General features: G+C 47.9%; 3 protein-coding genes across 12 annotated transcripts; 1 reads left to right on the forward strand and 2 right to left on the reverse strand.

Annotated features, from left to right (window-relative positions):
- Positions 1-41: 41 nt before the first annotated feature.
- Positions 42-16,704, forward strand: NPR2 (natriuretic peptide receptor 2). Of its 7 annotated transcripts, none has more exons than XM_023524001.1 (22): positions 42-1,413; positions 2,251-2,456; positions 7,493-7,606; positions 7,911-8,046; positions 8,298-8,392; positions 8,621-8,771; positions 8,997-9,081; positions 9,548-9,677; positions 9,840-9,914; positions 10,126-10,203; positions 10,447-10,551; positions 10,684-10,755; positions 12,435-12,594; positions 12,773-12,928; positions 13,007-13,175; positions 13,346-13,492; positions 13,935-14,058; positions 14,236-14,304; positions 15,549-15,723; positions 15,795-15,893; positions 16,157-16,248; positions 16,363-16,704. In XM_023524001.1, exons 1-22 carry the CDS (start codon positions 747-749, stop codon positions 16,426-16,428), a joined length of 3,171 nt encoding a protein of 1,056 aa, XP_023379769.1. In that variant the 5' UTR covers positions 42-746; the 3' UTR covers positions 16,429-16,704. The 7 variants fall into 7 exon arrangements, with proteins under 7 accessions (XP_023379769.1, XP_023379770.1, XP_023379772.1 ...); XM_023524002.1 differs by having other exon boundaries at positions 9,557-9,677; positions 16,363-16,696; XM_011381514.2 differs by having other exon boundaries at positions 494-1,413; positions 8,639-8,771; positions 9,557-9,677.
- An 87-nt stretch (positions 16,705-16,791) lies between these two features.
- SPAG8 (sperm associated antigen 8) lies at positions 16,792-19,674 on the reverse strand. Its single transcript, XM_011381512.2, is given in 8 exon segments — positions 16,792-17,089; positions 17,206-17,268; positions 17,391-17,505; positions 17,588-17,633; positions 17,835-18,009; positions 18,135-18,879; positions 18,978-19,212; positions 19,215-19,674. Coding segments are annotated over 8 exon segments (1,755 nt in total). The 5' UTR covers positions 19,402-19,674; the 3' UTR covers positions 16,792-16,900.
- A 139-nt stretch (positions 19,675-19,813) lies between these two features.
- HINT2 (histidine triad nucleotide binding protein 2) lies at positions 19,814-22,054 on the reverse strand. 4 transcript variants are annotated; one of them, XM_023524010.1, is made up of 5 exons: positions 21,849-22,054; positions 20,495-20,635; positions 20,293-20,367; positions 20,114-20,186; positions 19,814-19,998 (listed from the first exon to the last, which is right to left on the reverse strand). In XM_023524010.1, exons 1-5 carry the CDS (start codon positions 21,927-21,929, stop codon positions 19,907-19,909), a joined length of 462 nt encoding a protein of 153 aa, XP_023379778.1. In that variant the 5' UTR covers positions 21,930-22,054; the 3' UTR covers positions 19,814-19,906. The 4 variants fall into 4 exon arrangements, with proteins under 4 accessions (XP_023379778.1, XP_011379813.1, XP_023379777.1 ...); XM_011381511.2 differs by having other exon boundaries at positions 20,293-20,397; positions 21,849-22,042; XM_023524009.1 differs by lacking the exon at positions 21,849-22,054 and adding an exon at positions 21,195-21,842.
- Positions 22,055-24,102: the final 2,048 nt, after the last annotated feature.

A 24,102-nucleotide genomic window follows, 5' to 3' on the forward strand; every position in this document is an offset into this window, starting at 1 on the left:
TTGACCAGTATGTGTCTGACTGTGAATGGCATTATGAGGAAGCGCCGGGCAGCGCCGGCCGCCGGGGCCCTGGAGGAGCGGAGCGGAGAGGAGCTAGGACACGGGCGGGGCCGCCGCAGCTCCGGATGGGACCAGCGCCCTGGGCCCGTTAGTCCAAGCAGGAGCTTCAGGAGAAGCCTTCACAGGGAGATTTACCCCTGCCCTTCCCTCCCCTCCGGCCCAGGCCTCGCTTCGCTCCCCGCCAGCCCATGGTCCCAGTCCTACCGCGGTGCGGGCCCCCTCCCGCCTTACCCTTTGGTCCTCCTTTTCGCCGCTCTCTGCCCTCCTAGCCCCTTCAGCTCTGAAGTCCCCCAGGCCTTTTCTTTGTATCAGCCTCCCCCCAACCCCCACCCCATCCCAGCCTCGGATCCCCTTTGCCTTCTCAGCTTTAGATTCATCAGCCTACTTCACCTCACTGTTCCCATCCCAGTCGCAGGCCCCCTTGGTCCCTCCCTCCTCCTGCCACCCTGCTCTTAGTCCTCGGTCCTTACCCTAGGCAGGCCGACCCACTCCTTACCCATCCCCTGGTCTTCCTCCCATCTCTTCCTCCTGTCCCGCCCCACCACTTTTGTATCTCAGCCTACCTAGCTTATCCTCACTAAATCTTCCTGATTTCCCCAGGTTCCAGGCTGGGTGGTGCCTGTGCCTCCCCAGTAGGCCACAGTGGCCCCAGGTTCTGGGGGCGGTGGGGCTGCTGCTTTCTCCCCATGGCACTGCCATCACTCCTGCTGGTGGTGGCAGCCCTGGCAGGTGGGGTGCGTCCTCCCTTGGCTCGGAACCTGACGCTGGCGGTAGTGCTGCCAGAACACAACCTGAGCTATGCCTGGGCCTGGCCACGGGTAGGTCCTGCTGTGGCACTAGCTGTGGAGGCACTGGGCCGGGCACTGCCCGTGGACCTGCGGTTTGTCAGCTCTGAACTAGATGGCGCCTGCTCTGAGTACCTGGCACCGCTGCGCGCTGTGGACCTCAAGCTGTACCATGACCCTGACCTTCTGTTGGGCCCTGGTTGTGTGTACCCCGCTGCCTCTGTGGCCCGCTTCGCCTCTCATTGGCGCCTTCCCCTGCTGACTGCGGGTGCTGTGGCCTCTGGTTTTGCTGCTAAGAATGAGCATTATCGAACCCTGGTGCGCACTGGTCCCTCTGCTCCCAAGCTGGGTGAGTTTGTAGTGACATTACACGGGCACTTCAATTGGACTGCCCGTGCTGCCTTGCTGTATCTGGATGCCCGCACAGATGACCGGCCTCACTACTTCACCATCGAGGGCGTCTTTGAGGCCCTGCAGGACAGCAACCTCAGTGTGCAGCACCAGGTGTATGCCCGTGAGCCAGGGGGCCCTGAGCAGGCCACCCACTTCATCCGGTCCAACGGGCGCAGTGAGTGTGGCCTGGGCTATTTTAGGGTCGGGAGGAGGGTCGCTGTATCCCTGGACTTCAGTGCTGGGAAACTAGATGGAGGCAGGCATTCAAGAGTGTACGTGGTGGTTGGGCTCAAGCAGCACATGTGGACAGATCACCTGTGAGAGGGCTAAGGCATTATGATAGGGGAGCTTGCGGACGGCATAGGCAGGTGTAAACAAGGAATGAGATAGCATGAGGGGTGAAGCTTGTGTCAAGGGAGGATGTAGGATTGGAAGGTTGAATTTGAGGGGCCATGCGAGTGCCCTAGAATGGTGAGTGTGGTTGATGGCCACTCCAAAATGAATAACTATCTGTGAAAAGAGACTTCTCAGACTGGGGCACCAAAACCTCTTATAGTGTGGGTCTATATATAATAAATTACTAAAATAGTGATGACTGTATACATGGGTTTTGGGGTTCAGCAGATTGGATTGGGAAAGACAGATATAGCTGACACTGAGAGAAATTCTGAGCAGCCAGTGCTTTTGAGCATAGAGAAAGGCAGAGCAGAATGGGAGAGTGAGGAGGGGAGCAGCAGGCAGGGCTCTGGGAAAAGGAGGGCCTTCAGGCTGATAGCTCCCTTCCTCTGGGGTCTGGTCAGGCTCTGACCTCTGCCAGATGGTCCATATGGCCCCAGGGTACTTATGACATAGACTCCAAGGGAGGAGGGACGGGGAGCATCTGTTGGGTGGTGGATAGGTTAAGTCACTCTCTTTCTTGCTAAAGAGGGAAATGCAGATGGTTTAGAGAGGGGGCTGTGTGGGGACCTGGATATGTTCTCAGGGTGCCCCTCTGTTGTATACCTGTTCCCAGTTGTGTATATCTGTGGCCCTCTGGAGATGCTGCATGAAATCCTGCTGCAGGCCCAGAGGGAGAACCTGACCAATGGAGATTATGTCTTCTTTTACCTGGATGTCTTTGGGGAGAGTCTCCATGCAGGCCCCACACGCTCTACAGGCCGGCCCTGGCAGGACAATCGCACTTGGGAACAGGCCCAGGCCCTCAGAGAGGCCTTTCAGGTATCATTTGAGCCCATATGGAAGGGGATGTGGGAAGAGGAGCATCTTTGGAGATTCTCTGTCTCTCACAAGACCCCGCAGAAACCCTGAGAACAGGACAGGAATTGTGAACTTCAGGAGTGAAATGAACAGAGGCTTTTCGAGTCTTATATCATTTTTCCTTACTTCCCCACATTTGTGACTTTCTCAGTGTGTCTGCCAAGCAAGGCTACCTCCCAAGATCTCAGAACACTCACTTTCCTAAGCGCCAGTAGTAGCCTATACTGTTGGGGAGAAAAGTTCAGGAAAAGATCTGGTCCCAGCCCATGAGAGAGCTTCCATCCTTTCTGGAAAGGCGAGGCATAACGTGGTACAATTAGATACAAGTGCGAGAAAGGATATGATTATGTGTCCTGGAACAGACACTAAGAACTTTAGTGTTTCAGAGGAAGGAGAGTCATTGTGGCTGAGATTAGGGAAGGCTTCTATAAAGGAAGTAAGACTCTACTGTGACTTGAAAGATAGATATCATATTCCTAGTCAGAGTGTGAGAGAGAGGATTCACGCAGTTTGAGCAAAGAGAAGATAAGAATGAGCATGTTTGAGGGACCAAGAAGGTACTGACCTAACAAGAAAGAAGGATTCACCTGAAGCAGATATAGGAAATAATGTTGCAAAGTATAATTAGATTGTGGAGAGCTCTGAATCTAAGAGTAAGGCACTTGGACTTGAATGTGGAATCCTTTAGATTTTTTTGTGAAGAGAAACACGATGACAATTCAGGTTGGATTGGAAGAGGCGGCGGCTAGAGGCAGTGATTCCACCTACAATGGAGTGAGGTGAAATGGGCTTGCATTTCAGGTGATGATAGCAGGAATGGAAGGAAATGTATTTGAGAAACAATTTGTAGGGAAAATAGATGACTCTGTTCATTTCACTGCTCTGCTCAAAACTGTCAGTGAGTTATTTCCTACAGAATAAAAGTCCTGACTCCTTAACATGGCATTTAAGACCTTCTACAATCTGTTCTCAACCCACTTTTTCATGTGCCCTTCATGCCTGAATACTCCAGCCCCTGACCCCAGGCCTCCCTGCACCCCACCTCACCTTTGTGCTCTTTGATCCTTTGTCTGGAATACTCTTCCTTCCCTCGCTCCGAATCTCTGCTGCTCAAAATCATACCCGTGAATTGTTCCCTGATCCTCCCATGAATTTTTCACTAACTTATATACATGAGTATTTCTTATTTATCCATATGTCTCCTTTTCCCAAAAAGGATTTGAGATAGTGTATGAAATAACCTTCGGATCCTTTCATATCTGAGACTCTTTGACTCTAAGTAGTTGTGTACAAGGGCTGGACTTGGGTGAGTAAGGTTTTATGTGGCTGTGATTATATATGTGATTGTGATTGACCAGTATGTGTCTGACTGTGAATGGCATTATCTGTTGCATGCCAGAGTATGAATCTGTGACTGTTACACCTGAACATGGATATTGGCAGACAGGTTTTGTTACGCTCTAGCTTGTGCCTAAAACAACCATCTCACCTTTATCCGTCTGGATAATGCTTATGTATTCTTCAAGACTCAGACCAGTTACTTTCCCTTCTAGGAAACTGAATTCCCAAAATGGACTGAGTTTCCCCTTGTGCTTAATTCCGTCTCCTATAGAACTTACACGTTATTCAGTCAGTGTTTGATTGATTTGAAGACAGACTCAGTCTATTAGTGTTTATTGAGCACATATTATGTACCAGTCACTGTGCTAGGTACCAGTGGTATACGGTGGCGACCATAACAGATGTAGGCCCTGCCTTTTTGGAGCTTACATTTAGTAGGACAGACATGAAACAAATAAGCAAATAAATACAAACGGAACAAATTGTGATGTGTGACTTAAAAAAAAAAAAGGGTAGAGTGGTATGAGAAGAGAATACTGAGGGAATTGCACCTTAGCTAGTACGGTCGGGGAAGTTCTCTATGACCCTTCCAGATGGGAGGACTCCATAGCCTTCTGAGCTGTATTCTTTTTGTGGAAGGAACATCTCTCTTTCTTGTGTGAGAATTCCTACCAGCCAGTGGAGCCCCACCACTTAGGGTAGGGAGCGGAGGGTTCTAGTTAGCTAACATTCAGTTACATAAATTAACTCTCAGTTCTCCTACTTACTGTAGGCATTATTTGGACAGAAAAAGAAAGGGAGAATTTGCTACAATATGACAGAAGGGGAAACAGGCAGTCAAGAATATGCTGAGAAAGCCAAGGCTTTGGGGCAGGATGGGGTGAGGGGGTGATGAGGGATTCTCTGGCAATGCTGTGCTCATCCTTTCCCAGTGCTGAAGCAGGGCAAAGGTGAGGGAAGTTGGGTGGTCAGTTCCAGCCAAGGATGTAAGAGCAGAGTGAATACCCTACCCCAGAAATACCTGGCCCACTGGGGTCCCAGACCAGGCCAGTCTGGAAAAGGTGGCAGTAGAGGTGAGGAGTCCTTAATACATATGCCAGAAGCTTTACCAGGAGGGTGTCGTGCTCAAGGAAAAGGTCCCAGCTCATTTTGGGTAGCTAGCTGCTCGAGAGCAGGAGTCATGCTCATCTCTGTATTCCATGTGCCAACCACAAATTCATTGAATTGAATTAAGGTGTATATTGGAGAGGGAAGAGGGCTAGGAATTCGTCTTGACAGGAGTAGAGCTGGCAGGTACTATAAACCAAGATGATCAACTAGGATACGGGGAATAAGCAGATGTAGTGGAACTAAATAAGCAAATGACTTGGCTCTAAGGATCCAGAGGCCCAGGCTGAGCATTTGAGGGCTACAGGGTCAGAAACCCAGGTGGAGGTCACAACCTAGCATGAGATGGGTTACGGAAGGGGGACACCGATAGCCAGATGGAAATAAGCACTTAACTAAGGGCTGCATGTAAGACTGAACCTTTTCTGGAGACAATTCTTTGGAATTGTCTTTTTATGCCACAGTTGACAGTGCCTCCTGTTACTGCAGAGCAGATCTCAGTGTGGGTGGGCCCACAGGCAGAGGCAGGCGTTGGCACCTACTGTGAGCCCATTTTGGGCAGCCTTTGCTTTTTTTTTTTTTTTTCACCTGGGGTCCACTGTGAAATGGGACACAATTACTTACCTTTTTTGTCCTGTCTTTAGTTCTCGAGCAAGCACAGAAACTCTCTGGAGGTTCTTTTTCTTTTTAGTAGTCAGTAACCACAGCAAAACAGAGTCTAGCGTAGGATTTTTAAAAGTGTGGTCTTGGAATCCTGGGGGCCCCTGAAATCCTTTTAGGGGACCACAAAGTCAAAACTATTTTAAAAATTATACTGAGGTGTTATTTGCCTCTGTCACTCTCATTCTTCCATGATTGTACAGTGGAGTTTTCCAGAGGCTACGTGACATGTGATGATGTCATCACTCTGGCAGCTATGGAGGGCGTGCTTGTGCTTTAAAAACTTGTCAGTTTTAATTTATAATGTGGTAAATATGATAGATATAATCCAAATAAACAAAAGCTCTTTGGGGTCCTCAATAACTTTTAGTAGTGTAAAGGGGTCATGAGACCAAGCAGTTTGAGAACTGCTAGTCTAACAGACAAACCCAGAGAATTACTAAGTGTTTAAAAAGCATTAAAAACCTACCATCAGCCTTTGTATTAAAACATAAATTGTGTTAAACCTGATCTTTTCCAGCTTTTTTACTGACTTTTTACATTGTTTGTCAACAATATCCTACCCTTCTATTTTTCTTTTATTCTTGGAGCAGGTGTTAACTGAATGAACTCCTCCAACCCCATCCTCAGTCCTGCTCTCCTTTTTAATTTTGCCTGAGAGCAGTAGAGTACTAGAAGTGTGTAATCAAGCATCCAAACGCTCCCGTAAGAATAATTATATCATACAGCAAACAATGAAAAGTCTAATACAATCAATATACATTAGAAATTGACTTCATTATTTCCTAGCTGGAATGAATTGATATATATTAGAGCATATGTGGTATACTTAGTGTCTCTACATAAACTTTCTGTGACAGGAATGAACAAACTTGTAGAAATGACGGGATTTTAATCCATCACTTCACAAAGTCTCATTTCACAAAACATATCGATCTGAAGTCTTTCTCTGAAGTTGTGGTGCCAGTTTCCTATCCAAGGTAGAGGCTGGCCTTAGTAATTGTGCAGGCCTGGGGTGGAGGTGGAAGTGGAGGCTAGTATGTCCATCAGTTAAGGGGAAATGTGTCAGGCCAGTGGGAGCCAGGCAGACACCTCAGTGAGACTTATGGCCAGTGAGATGTGTGCGTGGCTGAGACCAAATGTGTCATTGGCTTATCTGTGAAATGTGTGTGGGCGTGTGACTGTGTTTTTTTCTGTGACACATGTCTATTACTTAGTGATGTGTAGGACCATGCCAGTATACAGACAGTGCTGCTTATGGTAGGTATTTCACACAGGTTATGAATGGGTTCATGGCTTTTCACAGATGGAATCACTGTCTCAGAGTGGTTCCCCCAGTTGTCATAGGACCTGAAATCTCTTTGATTCACTGAGTGGAGTCACTGTGTTCAAGTCCCAAATGGAAATGTAAACATTTTACTGATAACATTAACAGTAATTAACACCTCAGAGAGAAGCTGTTGATCAGTGAATGGTGCCCTTAATAGTGAATAGGTACCCAGAAAGGATGGGACAGAGGAGCTGTGAGTGCTATGGCAGCCTTGATGAAGGCCTAGGTGGAGGTAGGGACTTCAGGAACATGAGGGGCAGGGTTTGGGGGATGGAGTTCACTTTCTCCATTTCCCAGGCTCTACCTTCCGAGAACCATCCTATCTACCTTTCATGGAGGTGTGCCACTCCTTCTCCCCAGATGTATTAAACTTACACCACACGTACCCCATTGCCCCTCACATAGGCACACACACAGAGTTTAGTACCTCAGCCTTCAGACTCACTCATGTATATTTTATATCCTGTGTATTTCACCAGGTTTCCCTGTCTTGCTTCCTTTCTTCCCTTAATGCCCATCTTGAATCCCGTTCACTCTTCCTCATGTGCTCTTGGTACAGACAGTTTTGGTCATCACATATCGTGAACCCCCAAATCCTGAGTATCAGGAATTCCAGAATCGTTTGCTGATAAGAGCCCGGGAAGATTTTGGTGTGGAGCTGGCCCCCTCCCTGGTAAGTAGATCTCTTTCTTCTGAGAATCAGGCTGGGCTTTGAGGAAAGGCTCATCTCCCTAACTCAGCATCAAGCCGTGGCTGTGGAGCCAGCCCTACTTTGGGGGTTGTCTACTTCCATCCAGGATTTTTCCTTCTGCCCTAGTGTCTAGTGAGGTAGGGATGGCACCTTAGGAATGAGAGGAGGGAAGAAAGCAAACCAGAAGAGAGAACAGGTAGAAGGAGACCCCAGCGATGGGCAAGGGGGCTGGGGAAGGGGGCTTGGCAGGACCTTTGGAGAGCACTGCTGAAGTTACTGCCCCCAGATGAACCTCATCGCTGGCTGTTTCTATGATGGTATCCTGCTATATGCTGAAGTCTTGAACGAGACGATACAGGAAGGAGGCACCCGGGAAGATGGACTTCGAATTGTGGAAAAGATGCAGGGACGAAGATACCACGGTAATAACGAGGGTCAGATGAAGGCCAGAGGGCTGCTATCAGGCTCGAGAGTGGAGTGGGCAGAAGAAGGTACAGATACCGGGGCAGGGGGCAGAGTTAGTAGGGGTCAGAGAACATGGAAGAAGTGGAAACATACTAAGAGCAGGTGCAGGGATGGACTCCGAGGTAATTGGAAGGACTAGGGGATAGACTAGGGGCGTAGGGTAGATCTCAAAGGAAGGGCTACTTTTTTTTTTTCGTTGTTATCTTAGGTGTAACTGGATTGGTTGTTATGGACAAGAACAATGACCGGGAGACCGATTTTGTCCTGTGGGCCATGGGAGACCTGGATTCTGGGGACTTTCAGGTGATGGGGGAGGAGGCAGGGAGGAGTGTATGGGCTTTACAGGTTCAGCTTTCAAGGGTTCAGCGGGGGCAGAATCAAAGGTACTAGAGGCAGGGACTTATTTTCTCTGCTGGAGTGGCATCCTGGGTGGGTGGGTGAGTGGGAGAGAGGTTGGGGAGAAAAGTAGCTAAATAACGGGGTCTGAGGGAGGAGGCTGGTGGGAACCCAGTTCTCTCCTGGTGGGCCCAGTTCTCTCCTTCCTCACAGCCTGCAGCCCACTACTCAGGAGCCGAGAAGCAGATTTGGTGGACAGGACGGCCTATCCCCTGGGTGAAGGGGGTGCCCCCCTTGGATAATCCCCCCTGTGCCTTTGACTTGGACGACCCGTCCTGTGATAAAAGTGGGTGTGTGCAGGGACTGGGAGCAATCTTTTCTCCCTTTTCTTTGCATTCTTCTACTGCCCCTCACTCATTCCCCATCTTAGCTCTCTTTTTTCCTCTACTTCTATACTGCCCTCCTTCTTCTCTTCGAGAAATCTCCCTACTCCCTGCGCCCTGAGCATCATCCCCTTCCCCATTCTTACAACTCCACACAGTCTTTCTCAGGGTCCCCCTCTCCCCTTCAGCTCCACTTTCAACTCTGGCAATTGTGGCACTGGGCACAGGAATCACCTTCATCATGTTTGGTGTTTCCAGCTTTCTCATTTTCCGGTGAGTGCCGGGCTTCCCACTAACCCTGCGCATTGCCGCACGGCCTTCTGGCTGAGGCCAGGTGGTCCCTGTTAACACAGGGTGGGGGTAGCAGGGCTCTTAATTGGGTGGTTGTCGCTTTAACTTAACATCCTCCTCTCCAGCCTTTCTCATTCGTTGTCTTTTAGCCTTGATGTTGTTTTCCCACTTTTGGTTCGATACTGGGTATACTAACTAGTGATTCTGAGTGGAGTCTTAACAAGGGCAAAGGTCAATTTTCCATGGATGCTACCACTTTAAGAAATAACTTTGACCTTCAACTTCTGTGTTGTTAAATGAGCACAGGGCCTGTAATGCAACCTTTTCTCTCAGTCCTGTCTCTTGTGTATAACAGTTGCAGCTCAAGAGCTGCAGGGAAGGCCCTGCAACCCCACTGTGGGCTTATGGGGTGGTAGGATTGGGCTTGCCAGTCAACTGAGGTGTGCAGTCCTTACAGAAAACTGATGCTGGAGAAGGAGCTGGCTAGCATGTTGTGGCGCATTCGCTGGGAAGAGCTGCAATTTGGCAATTCAGAGCGATATCATAAAGGTGCAGGCAGTCGCCTCACACTGTCACTGGTGAGCCCTTGTCTCAGCTGTCCCTCTGCTTCCCTCTGAGTTCCTGTCCTTTCCTACCCTGGACCTTTCCCAGCACATTGGCCTGTAATGATAGCCCCTGCACCACCACCATCATCTAATGTTCCTTTCATCCTTCCGCCTCCATGTTGCCCTTGGCCCCAGCGGGGATCCAGTTACGGCTCGCTCATGACAGCCCATGGGAAATACCAGATCTTTGCCAACACCGGTCACTTCAAGGTGAACAGTCATCCGCTTGTTCTGGTCCCCACCATTTCATCCTGTCTCATCCCCATCTGTCACCTCTTCCCGTGAAACTCTGCCCCTCATAACCCTCCTCTCTATGTCCAGCTGAGCTCTTGGATGCTCCCATGGTTCTCCAGGATTCCTAGCACCCAGAAAATCCTTCTGATATTAATTTTTCCTTTTCCCTTTTTACTCCCACCATCAGGGAAATGTTGTTGCAATCAAACATGTCAATAAGAAGCGCATTGAGCTGACCCGGCAGGTTCTGTTTGAACTCAAACATGTACGTAATGGCTGGCATTTGCATTGAGGGTGAGGGAAAAATAGGGTAAGGGAAGAGTAAAGGGGAAGACTGTGGAATAGTAAAATTGGCTAGGAGGGCAAGGGGTTAATTTACAAGTGGCTTTAAATTGTAGGTACAATTAAGAGAAAGGTCTCATGTAATGGTAGATTTCTGTATCTAATTTTTAGCTTTTTCAATTCTCTTCTCCCCACCTCCGCCCCCGCCCCTTGCTTTCTTTCCTAGATGAGAGATGTTCAGTTCAACCATCTCACTCGCTTCATTGGTGCTTGCATAGACCCTCCCAACATTTGCATCGTCACTGAGTATTGTCCTCGAGGGAGTTTACAGGTGATGGATAGGTGGAGATTATAGGGGACGGGGGCGGGAGGGGGGGATAGGCCCAAAGTTATATCAACTCTATGCAGGTGCAAGCTAGTGGATCTAGGATAATCACATAATCTATTCCATGTCACTTGCCAGGATATTCTGGAAAATGACAGCATCAACTTGGACTGGATGTTTCGTTATTCACTCATTAATGACCTTGTTAAGGTGAGTTTTCTCTGCTTCTCCTTAAGAGTTCATCTGCTTTAAAATGCCTCCATTTTTCTCTCTTTGCTTATAATTTCCCTTTCTAGTCCTCTAAAAGTCCCATTCTATTTCCCCTTATTCCTATGGTTGAGTAATAAAGGGTAAACAAAAAGTCTGGGGTTTTTAATTGGAGGAAATGAGTTTTATCTGCCACAAAGAGTCCTTTACTTGTAGAGAATTTTTGTCTTCCTGCCCTAGATATCTCACGTCTCTTTACATATTCTCTCTTTACATATTCTCTCTCTCTTTCTCTCTCGCTCCAAAAGCTTATATTAAAATATTTTTGGCTTTCATGCAGGGAAAAGATGACTGTCTCCAAACATATTTATCTCCTATTTTTTTCTCATCATTTACTTTCTGACCAGTATTTAGCATATCTGCTCTTTTGTTTAGAAAACAAATTTAAAAAATAACACTTACTAGTAAAACAAAGAGAAACCAAGGAAAATTATACTAAACCTTTGATATCTTCTGATATACGAGGTTTCATCTATTTTCAGGTGACCCAGAGGTCCATGGATCTGTGGAGGTATACATTTGAATCTTGCACGGGGCACACAGATGTTTAGAAGCAAGTCCCATAGCCAGTGAGCTAGCCTAGTCTTAGACAAGATCACCCATATCCTGTCTGAAGCTGGCTTTGGTTTGTCTGCTTAATTATCAGGAGATTATTTTAAAAATGTTTTTTTGTTAAAGTTTTCCATCAAATGACAGATAAAATATTGAGTACAGTTGATGTGGTGCCCAACCAGAGGTGTGATGATAAATATAAGAAAACATGACTCTTAGAATAGTGATTTGGTGGAAAAGTGATTTAGAACAAAGCTGGAAGCCTAATCATTTCTGTATTCACAGACTTGCAAAAACTTGATTCCCAAAGTTTTTGTTGATATCAAAAGGAATAAGAAGGAAGAGTTCACAGAGACTAGCGTTATAAATTGTTTAGGTCCAGAGCTAAACACACAGATGTGTTTTGGTTAGCACACAACACTGTATCCTTTTCTGCTCCGTCTGAACTAACTTGGGTGGGTCTCGGGGTTTTCATAATAGGAAGCACCACTCACCCCTCATAGGCAAAGGTTCCCTCCTCTCTGGCCCCTGGGGCCAGAAGTTCAGTTTTCTAATTTACTATTTTCTGCACTTTCTCTCTGGCTCAGCATACCCTCTGATAGATCGCATTCCTCCTCTATCCTGCCTTGCTTGCCTACACCTGGTTATACGTTAAAGTTTACAACTGGTTAGTCTTCCTTGATGAATTTAGGTACACTTGATACTTTGGTCTCAAGCTATGTTTTCCTAAGTAGTGGCCATGCATTTGTGTCATATTCTTGGAGTTCATCTTCATAGTTAAGTTACCTTCACTACTCAGAAGACTGACTGCCTTTTCCAGGGTAATAACTGAGAGCTCCCTTTGTCCCTCCTCTGAAGCATTTCTCCTATCCCTGGTGCCTGGGTGCCAATAAACTGCTTATGGTACCAGGAAGGGGTGACTCTCCTATTCTTGGGTCTAAACTGTTCAGAAGATGTGCCTTCCACAATTAGCTTCTTGTTTTAGACAACTAGCTAATGCCCATCTCATGGAGAGGAGGTATCCTAAACCAGAAACAATCCAGTCCCATGACTTGATCTGTATCTCGCAGGGCATGGCCTTTCTCCATAACAGCATTATTGCATCCCATGGGAGTCTCAAGTCCTCCAACTGTGTGGTGGATAGTCGTTTTGTGCTCAAAATCACAGACTATGGCCTGGCCAGCTTCCGATCAACTGCTGAACCTGATGACAGTCACGCCCTCTATGCCAGTGAGGCCTTCCTTCACAGCCCACTTTTATATTACTCCCCGGCCCTGATCATTTCCACCTAGGGAGGGTGGGAGAGGGAGATGGAGTGATAGTAATTGGCGAGCATTATGGGAATTAACCCAGGTGGGCTTGGGAATACTCTTTTTGAGGACTTGTCCAGCCTATTCCTTTTTTTCAGAGAAGCTGTGGACTGCCCCAGAACTGCTCAGTGGGAACCCCTTGCCAACCACAGGCATGCAGAAAGCGGATATCTATAGCTTTGGGATCATCTTACAGGAGATAGCACTTCGCAGTGGTCCTTTCTACTTGGAGGGCCTGGACCTCAGCCCCAAAGGTAAGAATCAATCTACTCCTCACAGCCTTCTCTACCTGGGGGGCCCTGTCCTTCATCCAAACCCTTTATCACTCTCAGAGATTGTCCAGAAGGTCAGAAATGGTCAGCGGCCATATTTCCGGCCCAGCATTGACCGGACCCAACTGAATGAAGAGTTAATTTTGCTGATGGAGCGATGTTGGGCCCAGGACGCAGCCGAACGCCCAGACTTTGGACAGATTAAGGGCTTCATTCGCCGCTTTAACAAGTGAGAAGGCACTGAGGGGCAGGGGCTTCCTGGGGATAGAGCCTCATCAGGCTGAGTGGATGAGATGGGACTGGTTGGGGCCAAGAGAGGGTGGGTTGGGTTGGAAGACCTGGGAGTCTTGAGAATCTTGGAGCAGGTATCATATTCTGGCCTCTCCCCCTGTCCCCTAGGGAAGGTGGCACCAGCATACTGGACAACCTCCTGTTGCGCATGGAGCAGTATGCCAATAACCTGGAGAAGCTGGTGGAGGAACGCACACAGGCCTATCTGGAGGAGAAACGCAAGGCTGAGGCTCTACTCTACCAAATTCTACCCCAGTGAGACTTTTTTCCCCCTTCCTGAATTTTCCTTTGATATTCTGCTCTGTTGGATCCTGACTCATCAGTGTTCTGAGAACTCACCTCCTAACTCTTAGAACCCTGCTTTGTTATGTCTGGCCACAGTGAACCTTTTTGGCTAGACTGTTTTCATCCTGTCTCCAAATGAGCTGTGCTGCCTTCTTCTTAGGTCACTACTCTACCATTGCCTTTGCTCCAGGACGTGTATGTAGAACAATTCCACTTTGAGACATTTAGCTCCCACCTCCAGGGAGCACTCGTGCACCTTACCTTATGCTAGACTATAATGTGTTCCCAGCCACCTTCCTTCTCCTCCACAGGCTTAGCTTTCGTGTTAAGCCTGCGCCAGCATACATTCCTTTCCTCTCTCCCCTCCTATCCTCTTTCTGAGTTTGGCTCAAACTGCACCCTTGCTTTCTAGTTCAGTGGCAGAGCAGTTAAAACGGGGAGAGACTGTACAGGCCGAGGCCTTTGACAGTGTTACCATCTACTTCAGTGACATCGTTGGCTTCACAGCTTTGTCAGCAGAGAGCACCCCCATGCAGGTGAGAGCCCTGGGTGAGATTAGGGGGCAGGATAGGGATCTGGGAGAGCTTCACTGGGGCATGGGGATTGTTGATAAGAGGAACGATTGTTCTAGAGTTTCCATGTCTTGCTCTTGGGTTAAGAAATCTTAGAAAGTTTGACATAAGTCTCAGGGCCTCAACTTTCCCATCCATTAGGTGGTGACACTTCTTAATGACCTGTATACCTGCTTTGATGCCATAATTGACAACTTTGACGTCTATAAGGTGAGAGCTGGGGCTACCCTCCTACTAAGACCCCTTTAAAACCCAGTCTCCCTGAACCCCACATACCTTATCTGCTCCATGGTCAATTTTCCCTCCTGGGTCTCTAGCATCCTGGTATTAGAATGCCCTTTGTAGACAAATGAGGCTCTGACACTCTGACCATACATTCCAATCTAATTTCTTGTGACTCCTTAGGCTTCCCTAATTGGAACCATCACAAGATTTAACTCTTATATACTACATTTTGCCTGGGGGTATAAATATAACCTATCCATCTTTTTTTCTTCTCTCTATCCCCTCCAGACATGGGAAGAATCATACAGAATGGTTTATTGGGGTGAGGGACAATCTCTATTGTAAAAGCTTTTTCTTGAAGTCATTTATTGAATTGGCATGGGGTAGGCTTTATTGGGATTCGGAGTAAAAATTATTTGGATTTGACTATTGGCTTTGTGGCTAACTGTGTGGCCTCGGGCTACCTGAGCCTTAGGTGTTTTATCTGTAATATGGGGATAATAAATTTATTGTGGAAAGTGCCTAACATTGTGCAGATAATAAATATCCATTCCTGTCCCTTCTCTTTGGACTTATTCTACCATTTCTGTTATTACTGTAACAAAGACCTCCCATAAAACCTTTACCCAGATTCACTAGTTGTTTATATTTTCCTTCATTTGCTTTATTAAAAAAAAAAAAATCTATATAAATTATTTTCCGAACCATTTCAGAGTAAGTTTCAGACATAGTGCCTCTTTATCCCTAAAGAGTTTAGTGTTTAATTCCTAAAAACACGGACATTCTCTTGTACAGCTTCAGTACAATTAACAAAGCCAAGTGCCTGCTTTCTTACCTTTGACAGTTTAGGCTGAGGCCCATTTCACTAGGCCTGCTTGACATCCTCACTAGCCTCTGTGCTCTTTAGGTCAGCCCTGTTTTCTTCTTTCTCATTTCCTGACAGAAGAACCTATTTGTCTCTGTCCTGTTGCAGACAGGGTATCCATTCATTCAGCAGACGTTTACCAAATCTACACCAGGCGCTTGGGTGGGGCAGGAGGATTTAAAGATTCCCTTGACTTCCCCTTCCCTCCAGATTCTCAGGACCATGGCACCCATTTTTTCTAGTCAATATTCTGGCCTCCCAGGCTTTTGGGATAACTCATAGTGGTATCTAGCTTGTCTCCTTCTATTCTTCCCCATTCCAACTGATGCAGATAGAAGTGACCTTTTAATTTCCCCTCAATTAGGTAGAAACGATAGGAGATGCCTACATGGTGGTATCTGGTCTCCCAGGCCGAAATGGTCAACGCCACGCCCCGGAAATTGCTCGTATGGCCCTAGCATTACTGGATGCAGTTTCCTCTTTCCGCATTCGCCACCGACCCCATGACCAGCTGAGGCTACGTATAGGGGTACACACAGGTAAGGCTAACTCTTACTCCAGCCTTAGTATCCACTTTTCCCAGGCTCTTGCAACCTGTTTCTTTTCATAGGGCCTGTCTGTGCTGGGGTCGTTGGCCTGAAGATGCCCCGCTATTGTCTTTTTGGAGACACGGTGAACACTGCTTCCCGAATGGAGTCTAACGGTCAAGGTGAGACATTAGCCCTCAATCCTGGCTTCAGTTTCAATCTGTGTTGCCCTTTTCTTCTTTTCAGAGTTCCTCCAAATCTCTCAATCTGAGACCACAGTTCCTGACTGCCCCATCCTTGGACATATTTAGGTTCTAGAGCATGGGCACTGGGAAGACTGAGAGCCTTTTGAGGGGTGGTGGTTGGGTAAAGCTCTCTCAGACATCACCAGTTCTGTTGCCTTTTCTTTGATTCTTCTTTCCACCATCCCTCCATCTTATCCCAGCCCTGAAGATCCATGTCTCCTCTACCACCAAGGATGCCCTGGATGAGCTAGGATGCTTCCAGCTAGAGCTTCGGGGGGATGTGGAGATGAAGGTGATGGCAGGCCATGGGGAAGGGGTCATGGAAAGGGAGGATGTGATTTTGGGGATCATGGGGGAAGAGAGGGACGTAGAAGAATCTGAATTATCTCCACTCCCCTGCTCCCAGGGAAAAGGAAAGATGCGAACTTACTGGCTCCTAGGAGAGCAGAAAGGATCTGCTGGACTTCTGTAAACCCCAATTCTTTCCAAGTCAGACAATCTCCTGCTGCTGGTACCTGGGTAGGCAGTGGCCACCATCTCTCCACACATCAAAACTGGACACTGTCATATGAGATGGAAACCAACGTGCACAAAAACCCTACCTTACATGGAAGTTGTTGCCCTTTGCAGCTCAGCCTTGTACATACACCTGCCCGTCTCTGGCCTGGTCCCCTTCTTCCCAACCTTCTGTAAATATCTGTATCTAAACCAGAATATTTTGGCCAAATATAAAACAACAAAAACATTATGATGTCATAGTTTGGGTTAAGGGCAACTCCAAGGAAAGGTTATGGGGTATGGACATGGAAACTCAGGGAATTACTGAATTAGCAGATTTATGATGAGAAAGAACCCTTTATGTAAAGCCCCTTTACAAAGTACAAACACCTCTCCAGTACAGACAGAAATAGATTCCATATTCCACATCCTTCTTCCCTCAACTCTTAGGCAGTTCTACCCGCTCCACCACCCTGCCCTCCTCCCTGACAGCCAAGGGAAGAGATTTCTCCCAGTTGGTAGGAATTATTCTCAGGTTCATAGGGCAAAGGCTGCCCTAGGGACAAAGGCACTGGTGTTGAGAAGCTGCAGTTCTTCCGGAATGGCGTGTCCAGTGTCTTGATGTTACTGACACCCTGCAGGAGTACCAGAATGAGGACAGATCCTACTCACTGCTAAGACAGAACAGAACAAACAACCTCTTCCCCTCCTCTTCCTTCTGCACTCCCAATGTCTAGTCACTCACACCTACCGGTAACTGTGGTGCCCTCTGTATCCAGAAGGTTTCAGGCTGCTCCTTATGGTAGTCGTGAGGCTGTAAGGGAGAGATAGTGAATAACTCTTGGTCTGAAGCTCCCTTCCTTAACCTCTGGGTCTGCTGCTTTTCTACAGTCCATCAGAGCCCAGCTGTATGTGTGGGGTGGGATGGATTCTCACCTTTGTTGGGGCAGGAGGCCCTCCCTTCACCAGCTCCTTTTGGTAGTCATGGTGTGTCACAGACTCCATCTCAACGTGCTTCCTTGTGGGTTCTTGCTCTGCCTGCACCTCTTTACTATACAGTTCTGAGGACATCAAGGCCATTCTTCCCTGATTTTTCCCTCCCCTTCCCGTTTCCCCATCACCCAGCCTCTCACCAGATCTGTTGATATAGGAGCATCTCCAGCATGGCTTCACGCTTCCCTATGGGAGGGTAGGGAGTGGAGAGAGTGGGGGAGTCTGGTTAAGAAGGCCCAGAAGAAACAAATTTGAGAAAAGGAAGGGAAATCATGGTGTTTTGCCCTTATACCCATTGGACAATCCATAGTCCCACTAGAAATTTCTTCTTTTCTTTTTTTCTCTAACTAATGGATTCATTCTGGCCCATTCTATCACGCTTCACACCTCTACTTGGCTGATAGTGGTGTCCTGGGGGCCGGTATGCATCTTTCTGGGTGGTGCTGAGGGGCATGGGTGACTGTAGCTGCAGGGTCAGCAGCCCTTGGTGTCCATGTCGGAAGAAGAAACTCTCAGAGCCATCCTGCATGCTTGGGACTTGATCCAGGTGGTTGGTGGCTCTCTGTGGGTACCAAGTTGAGTGACCACAATAACGTTTCTACTGCCCACCCTCATCATAAACTATTGCCTCCCCCAGGAAACAGGGGGCAACCTTCAAGAAAAGGGAGAAGATCAAGACCTTAATACCTCCTCCTCCCAGTTGTAGAGAAGGCACCGGCCCCGTGGCAATGTCTCACTAATAACCTTACACTTCTCTTCAACATCGGGGGGCTTCCATAGCCCTCGGACACCAGGTTCTGAGACTTGCAAAAATTTCCAGGGCTGTTTCTCCGGCTCCCCTTGGTGGTGATTCCAGGAGGCATAACCGGGGATTGGGTCCGCCCCGGGATTTCTCACGCTTGGAAGAGTGTAGGGGCTGAGCTCAGGGTCATGGCCATAGCCTGGATTAGGCCCAGAGTCACTGGCAGGAAGAGGGCCAGAATCAGGACTAATGCCTTGACCAGGGCCAGAGCCACCACCAGGACCAGAACTGGAGCCAGGAGCAGGGTCAGAGCTAGAGCCAGTAGCAAGGCCAGGGCTAGAGCTAAGGTCACTTGTAGTACAGGGATCTTGAGCAATGCAGGAACCGTAGACAGGCTTAAAGCCAAATCTCCCATTGCCTATCTTGTGAGTAAAGCTGGATCCAGTGTAGGGCTCCCCAAGAAGACTTTCGGAGGAAGGATCCATGAGGCGGCTAGGCTTAGAGTATGGCGCTTGGGTCTTTATAGGTAATGCAGCTGCTTTGGAAGTGGAGGCAGCTGCAGTGGCTGTAGCAGCTGCTGCAGCTTCTGCAGTTGCGGCTGCCAGGGCCGACTTGGGACCACTGTCCGAAGAAGGAGATGGTTCCGAAGTGGACCCTAATCCTTCCAAGCTGGGCCTTTCGTGTAAAGATCTGAAAGTGAATGCGTCAAAGTTGTCAAAAGCTCAGGAGAGGAAGTCCGCTAACCTTCCTTGTCCCCTTACGCCTGCAGCCAGAGCTGCGGCTCTCACCGTGACCGCGATCTCTCAGTAAAATCAAAGGTCTCCATCGTAAGACACCAGCTACCGGGTTGCCATAGCGACGGCAAATAATCCCAGGAGTCTGCGCAGAAACGGAACTGGGCGGATGTTGGAGGGTGGAGGTGGAGGTGGAGGTGGAGGCAAGTTCTCTGAGGGGCGGAAGTCTGTAACCTGGTGCGGTGTGGGAAGGCCGCTTTCCGTCCAGACTCCATTCCGCCGTATCCCGGCTTTTAAGGTTCCGCTGCTCTGAGGCCTCGCCCTCTATAACTAAGCATGATTCTCTGAGGTGGTGGTTGTGTTGGAGACAGGCACAGGGCTGTGGTATCAGACGAAAGCCTACTTTTGTATTTATGTAGGTGCAACAGTAACTTTCCTTTAGTTCATTCTCAAAAGTAAGGGGAGCCTTTTCAAACATTTTAAGGATGAAAATACATCAGACAATCGCTTAAAGGCAAAATGGTGAGACACGGGGATTAAAAAGTAGCCGCTTTTTTGTAATTACTTCGCCACCAGTAAAAGGCCACCCACTTCCCCACACCCTCTTACTACTTGTATTGGCAGCTGAATAAGGGCCAGGACTGAGCACAACTCACTGCTAAGATTTAATCTCTTCTTACTCATTCAGGCTTATTCCTACTACTTGTCTAGAAGCTTGACTCAGGTGGACCACTAGGAAGGAAGACTCACAGATCTATAGGCAAATGCTCTTTTAACTACTGTATGGGCCTCCTTTACCAGACCATAGTCAAGGGGAGTCATAACCTTGAATCAGATGTCTTTCCTATATGTGGTATAAATCTTTATATATTTAAGACAAGGGTCAAAAATTGAGGGAGGGCAAGTTTATTCGCATCACAAGGTCCCTTTTCCCCCACCCCCATCCGAGCATCCAGGTCTGGGGTCTTGGTCAGTTGGTAGGTTCAACCTGGAGGCCACTGGAGCTGTCGGCCCCCAAGTACGTGAATGTGAAGATGATACACAGATTGTGCTGCCAGCTTCCCATCATTGATCACTGAAATGGAGCTTGAGGTTAGTGGGTTGGGATCATGGGAAAGGTCAAAGCATGAAGGTCATATTGAGTAGGTATGAAAATTATAGGTGAGGGGCTCAAGGGCCAAGTCACTTACCAAGACGGTATCCGTCTCCCAGCCCCTCAGCCTTTGCTGTGTTCTTGGCTACGAGGAGAAGGTGTCCTAGAAGCTACAGGGAAAGGGTAGGGAAGACAGGTGACTTTATTCACTGAAAGCAAAACCTTTAGTTGAGTTGAGGGCTCCCCCCAGCCAAACCCTAGCCCTATTCTTCCCACCTGCTGGTCTTCATCTTCAGCCTGGCTAATCCGAGGAATGGGTTTCTTAGGGATGACGAGGAAGTGCACAGGAGCCTGAGGGGCCACATCACGGAATACAAGACACTGGGAGCAGTGACAGGTCAGAAGCCACCATGTTACTTCAACAGGCTGGATGGTATCTATGAATTTCCCATTGGGATGTGTCCTAAGGGCACCCCACCTGCTGGTCCTCATATAGAATGTCAGCTGGGAGGCTTCTATCCAGGATCCTGGAGAAGATGGTTGGGGCTGTTCCCCCAGGAGCTGCCTGCTGGGCCTTGGCCACTTCATTCTCACCATTCACACCTGCAGCTCCTCGGACCTGAAGGTGAGTCAGACATACCCAAGGGAGAGAGTAGGCAATACCTCTTCCATGTACTCAGCTGGGGCTGGCGAGGCTGGGCTCTGATAGTCATTAACTTCACCCTTCTAAGAACCTATTAGTAGTTCCCAAAGGAAAAGTTCTTCAATTTCAGAGTGTCAGCAGCAGAGAGTAGGGCCCGAGTGTTGGGCCTAGTTAGATAACAGGCAGTATTACAATGTAGGATTCAGCAATCCAGTAGATTTCTGCATCTAAAGTGTCTAGGAAATCTAGCACTGTTCAGGGGGAAAGGATCCAGTCTGAGAACCTGGAGACGGGTCCCAGTTCCTGTTTTACCACTGATTTACCTTAGATAAATCCCCTCTTGGCTTCAAATATATAGGGGATAGTTTGCATCATCATCTCTTAATACCACTTGAAGCTTTTCCCATTTACCCTCACCTTTTTAATGTTTCCACTTATTTCCATTACTTGTTTTCTGATCTTTAATCCAGGTTACCTGTTTTATTCAGGTTTTAATACAATTGCCCTGTTGGACACATGGGCGTCTGGGTGTTACCTGTGATCGCTGAGTGTGAATTTTAACTCCAGTCCTTTGAATTAGCGGAAGGAAGAGTTCAGTTAAGTGAACTGGGCAACCCCAGCCCCAGGAGATTGAGAGTAGGGAAGTCCCAATTTCCCAGGGGCTCAGAAGTCCCAATTTCTCAGGGGCTCTCATTGTGGAAGAGAGGGATGGGATGAATCTGACCAGTCCAGTCGCTCTGGCAGATTGGGAAGATGAGAGGTTAATACTAGTACTCAGTAGGCAAGGGGCCCCGAAGTGGGGCAGAAGACTAGCTCCAAGAAGAGAAAGATCACTTCCTTAAAGGAGCACCGAGGAGGCTGCTCCGAGCAGGCGTTGGTCAGCTGAGCTTCAGGCAGGCTTAGGAGAAGGCAGAAGCCGCCGCAGGGACCTTGTCCCGACCGCGGCGCACGGGCCTGTGCAGGACGTCGGTCATCACCAGTTCGCTTTTCCTGCTGCGAGGCTTTTGGAGAGGTTGCTGCGACCACTAGTCAGATCACCACACAGTCCTGGAGCTCGAGCCTCGGGTTGTAACCCCCCGAGGCCGCAGGGCTGCGCGCGCCTGGAGAAGCCGAAGAGGAACGCGGCCCCCGGCCCCGGGGGACGTCAGAACCCGCAGGATACCCTCCTCGCCCCCAGGCCACTTCTCACCTGCGCCCCCCGCGGCCCCGCGACCGTCACAACCCTGCGCGCCACACGCAGCCCAGCGGCCAACAGCACGGCCGCCGCCATCTTCCCCTCGGCTACGGGAACCTGTCACTTGGGCCCACGCTCAGGCTCTGAGGCTGACCCAACGTGGGGCTGCCAGGAGCCGGCGAAAGGCGGCCATTGGCTCCGCCAGCCGTAGGGAGTTTCGCCATCCCATTGGGTCGTGCTCTTGGCTCTCCATTGGCTCCGCCGCCAGAATCTTTTCATCCCATTGGCTGCTTCTGCCAACTTGACGATTTTTCCAATTCATTGGCTTCTAGTCAGCGTAAAAGTTCCTTTACCTTTGGATCCTCTAACTAGTTTTGCTATGAGACAGTTTCTCACTACACTAGAAGAAAAAAGAGACCTAGAGGTGGGATTTCCCTCCAATTGGCTTTGATACACACCGCGGCCGCACTTAGGTTGTGGCGCCCGAGTGGGTGGAGCTTTTCCGTTATTGGCTCCTCCTGTTCAGGTCTTGGCCCTACTGATGGGAGGAAGAGGGTAGCGCTCCGTCACCTGCCGCGCACAGCCTCTAAGATTGTAGACCTTTCACCGCATTGGCCAGGAGGTGCTTGGCGCTCGTTGGCTCCAGGAACCAAAGCTAACTCCGGGAGTCCAAAGCCTTAGGAGGAGTATCGGGAAAGAAGAGGCGGGTGGAGGACACCGGGCAGATAGGGCTGAAGGCGAACTGGGACGGGTCCTTTTTTTAACTGATATGATAGATATTTTCCCCACAAGGGCAATTTCAACCCCTCGAACATATAAGAGATTTTAAATTTACTAATTTAAGGGCAATTCTTCCTTATTTTATGATCTTGTTAACATAGTCACTCCAAGATTAAAGATTCTGCTGTTTTAAGGCGGAAATGCCTTGTCTTTGCCACACGACCAATAAAGCAAATGTTCTTTCCAAATCAGAAAAGATATACAGTTAGCTCTGTGTCGAGTTAGAAGGGCAAGGGAAATGCGTCATAGCTAGGTCTGAAGTATATTTCGTTTTGCTGGCATATATATTTTTGATATAAAAAACAGGGTCACAAATGCTAATATACTCACACCAGGTAATTTTAATCTGAACGTTTAACACAAAGGACCAAAGTCACCACTGTATCTATAGCCTATTTTTTTTTTTTTTTTAGCGCACGGCCTGACACAATAATTATTTGTATATTTGGCGTTTCTTTTAATTTCCTTTCATTATACATAATGCATATGTGTTGTACATTCTTATTCTCCTACTGTTTTCTATATTATTAGTCTACGTAAATATACTTTATAATGGTTGCATAATACTTCCTTGAATGAGTTTATCATAGTAACCATTCCTTTATTGTTGATTATTAACTGAATTAGTGAATGATCATGGCACTAACTGCATATAATCAGTAATGAGGAACTTTTTACTTCTGGAGATAGTAATGATCTCTTTCGTATAACCATATTATTGTTTGAAAATCCTTCCTTTTCCAAAGGGCAGACATTTGCCCCTGTGTTTTCTCCCAGGAGTTCTAGTAGTCCAGGCTGAATTTCTTCCCTTGGAAGGATAGACAGCCTTCCCAAATGTGAGGAAATGTAGACTGGCCTTTTCTCAGTGCCCTACAGGATATAGTTCCCTGTGGTGCCTGTTGACCCCAGGAAGGAATATACCTGCCAAGAAAGACTCTTTGTGATTAATTGGGCTCAAATTCATAATCAGAGTCTAGCAACCATTGCTAACAGGGGCCTTTCATGCACTCAGCATTTCAGGAGAAAGCCACAGACTGAACTATCAGCCTCCTGCATTATGTTCCCATATTCCTAGTTTAGCCTTCCCTTACAAAGGAGTTCTTGGAATCATCTTTCAACCAATGGGCTGAGACCTGTCCCATTCAATCGGAACTGCACAGCTATATCCTTATTTGCATATTTACTGATCAATCAGAGCAGCTCCATCATGACCAATCAGAATGAGTGATCATGACTAATTAGGAAAGTGCTATTTGGATCAATGATACTGCAAATTTAGATTCCTCATTTGCATGGAAATGGACCAATCAGGGACAGGGTAGGGGTGGAACTTTCTCTATAAAAGCAGGCCTTCCTTTTGTCTTGGCAGAGTGAACTATTGGGTTCCAGTGAAGATTGTGTTACCCCAGTTTGCAAACTTTACCTGAATAAAGTTTCTCTCTTTTTGCACCCCAGACTAAGGACTCCTATTGGTATTGGGTTGCTGACA

This window comes from Pteropus vampyrus, unplaced genomic scaffold (assembly GCF_000151845.1).
Source record: "Pteropus vampyrus isolate Shadow unplaced genomic scaffold, Pvam_2.0 Scaffold436, whole genome shotgun sequence".
Lineage (NCBI taxonomy): Eukaryota > Metazoa > Chordata > Mammalia > Chiroptera > Pteropodidae > Pteropus > Pteropus vampyrus.

Bases quoted from the DNA above. Each gene is read 5' to 3' on its own strand.
- HINT2 (XM_023524008.1), bottom strand. From the start codon at position 21,353: ATGAGAGCCCCTGAGAAATTGGGACTTCTGAGCCCCTGGGAAATTGGG. The intron at 20,636-21,194 runs GTAACACCCAGA...ACTCACCTTCAG, and splicing joins TTCACACTCAGCGATCACAG to GTCCGAGGAGCTGCAGGTGT. The intron at 20,187-20,292 runs GTGGGAAGAATA...CTTTCCCTGTAG, and splicing joins CTGAAGATGAAGACCAGCAG to CTTCTAGGACACCTTCTCCT.
- NPR2 (XM_023524001.1), top strand. From the start codon at position 747: ATGGCACTGCCATCACTCCTGCTGGTGGTGGCAGCCCTGGCAGGTGGG. The intron at 10,204-10,446 runs GTACGTAATGGC...TTTCTTTCCTAG, and splicing joins TTCTGTTTGAACTCAAACAT to ATGAGAGATGTTCAGTTCAA. The intron at 13,493-13,934 runs GTGAGACTTTTT...CTTGCTTTCTAG, and splicing joins CTCTACCAAATTCTACCCCA to TTCAGTGGCAGAGCAGTTAA.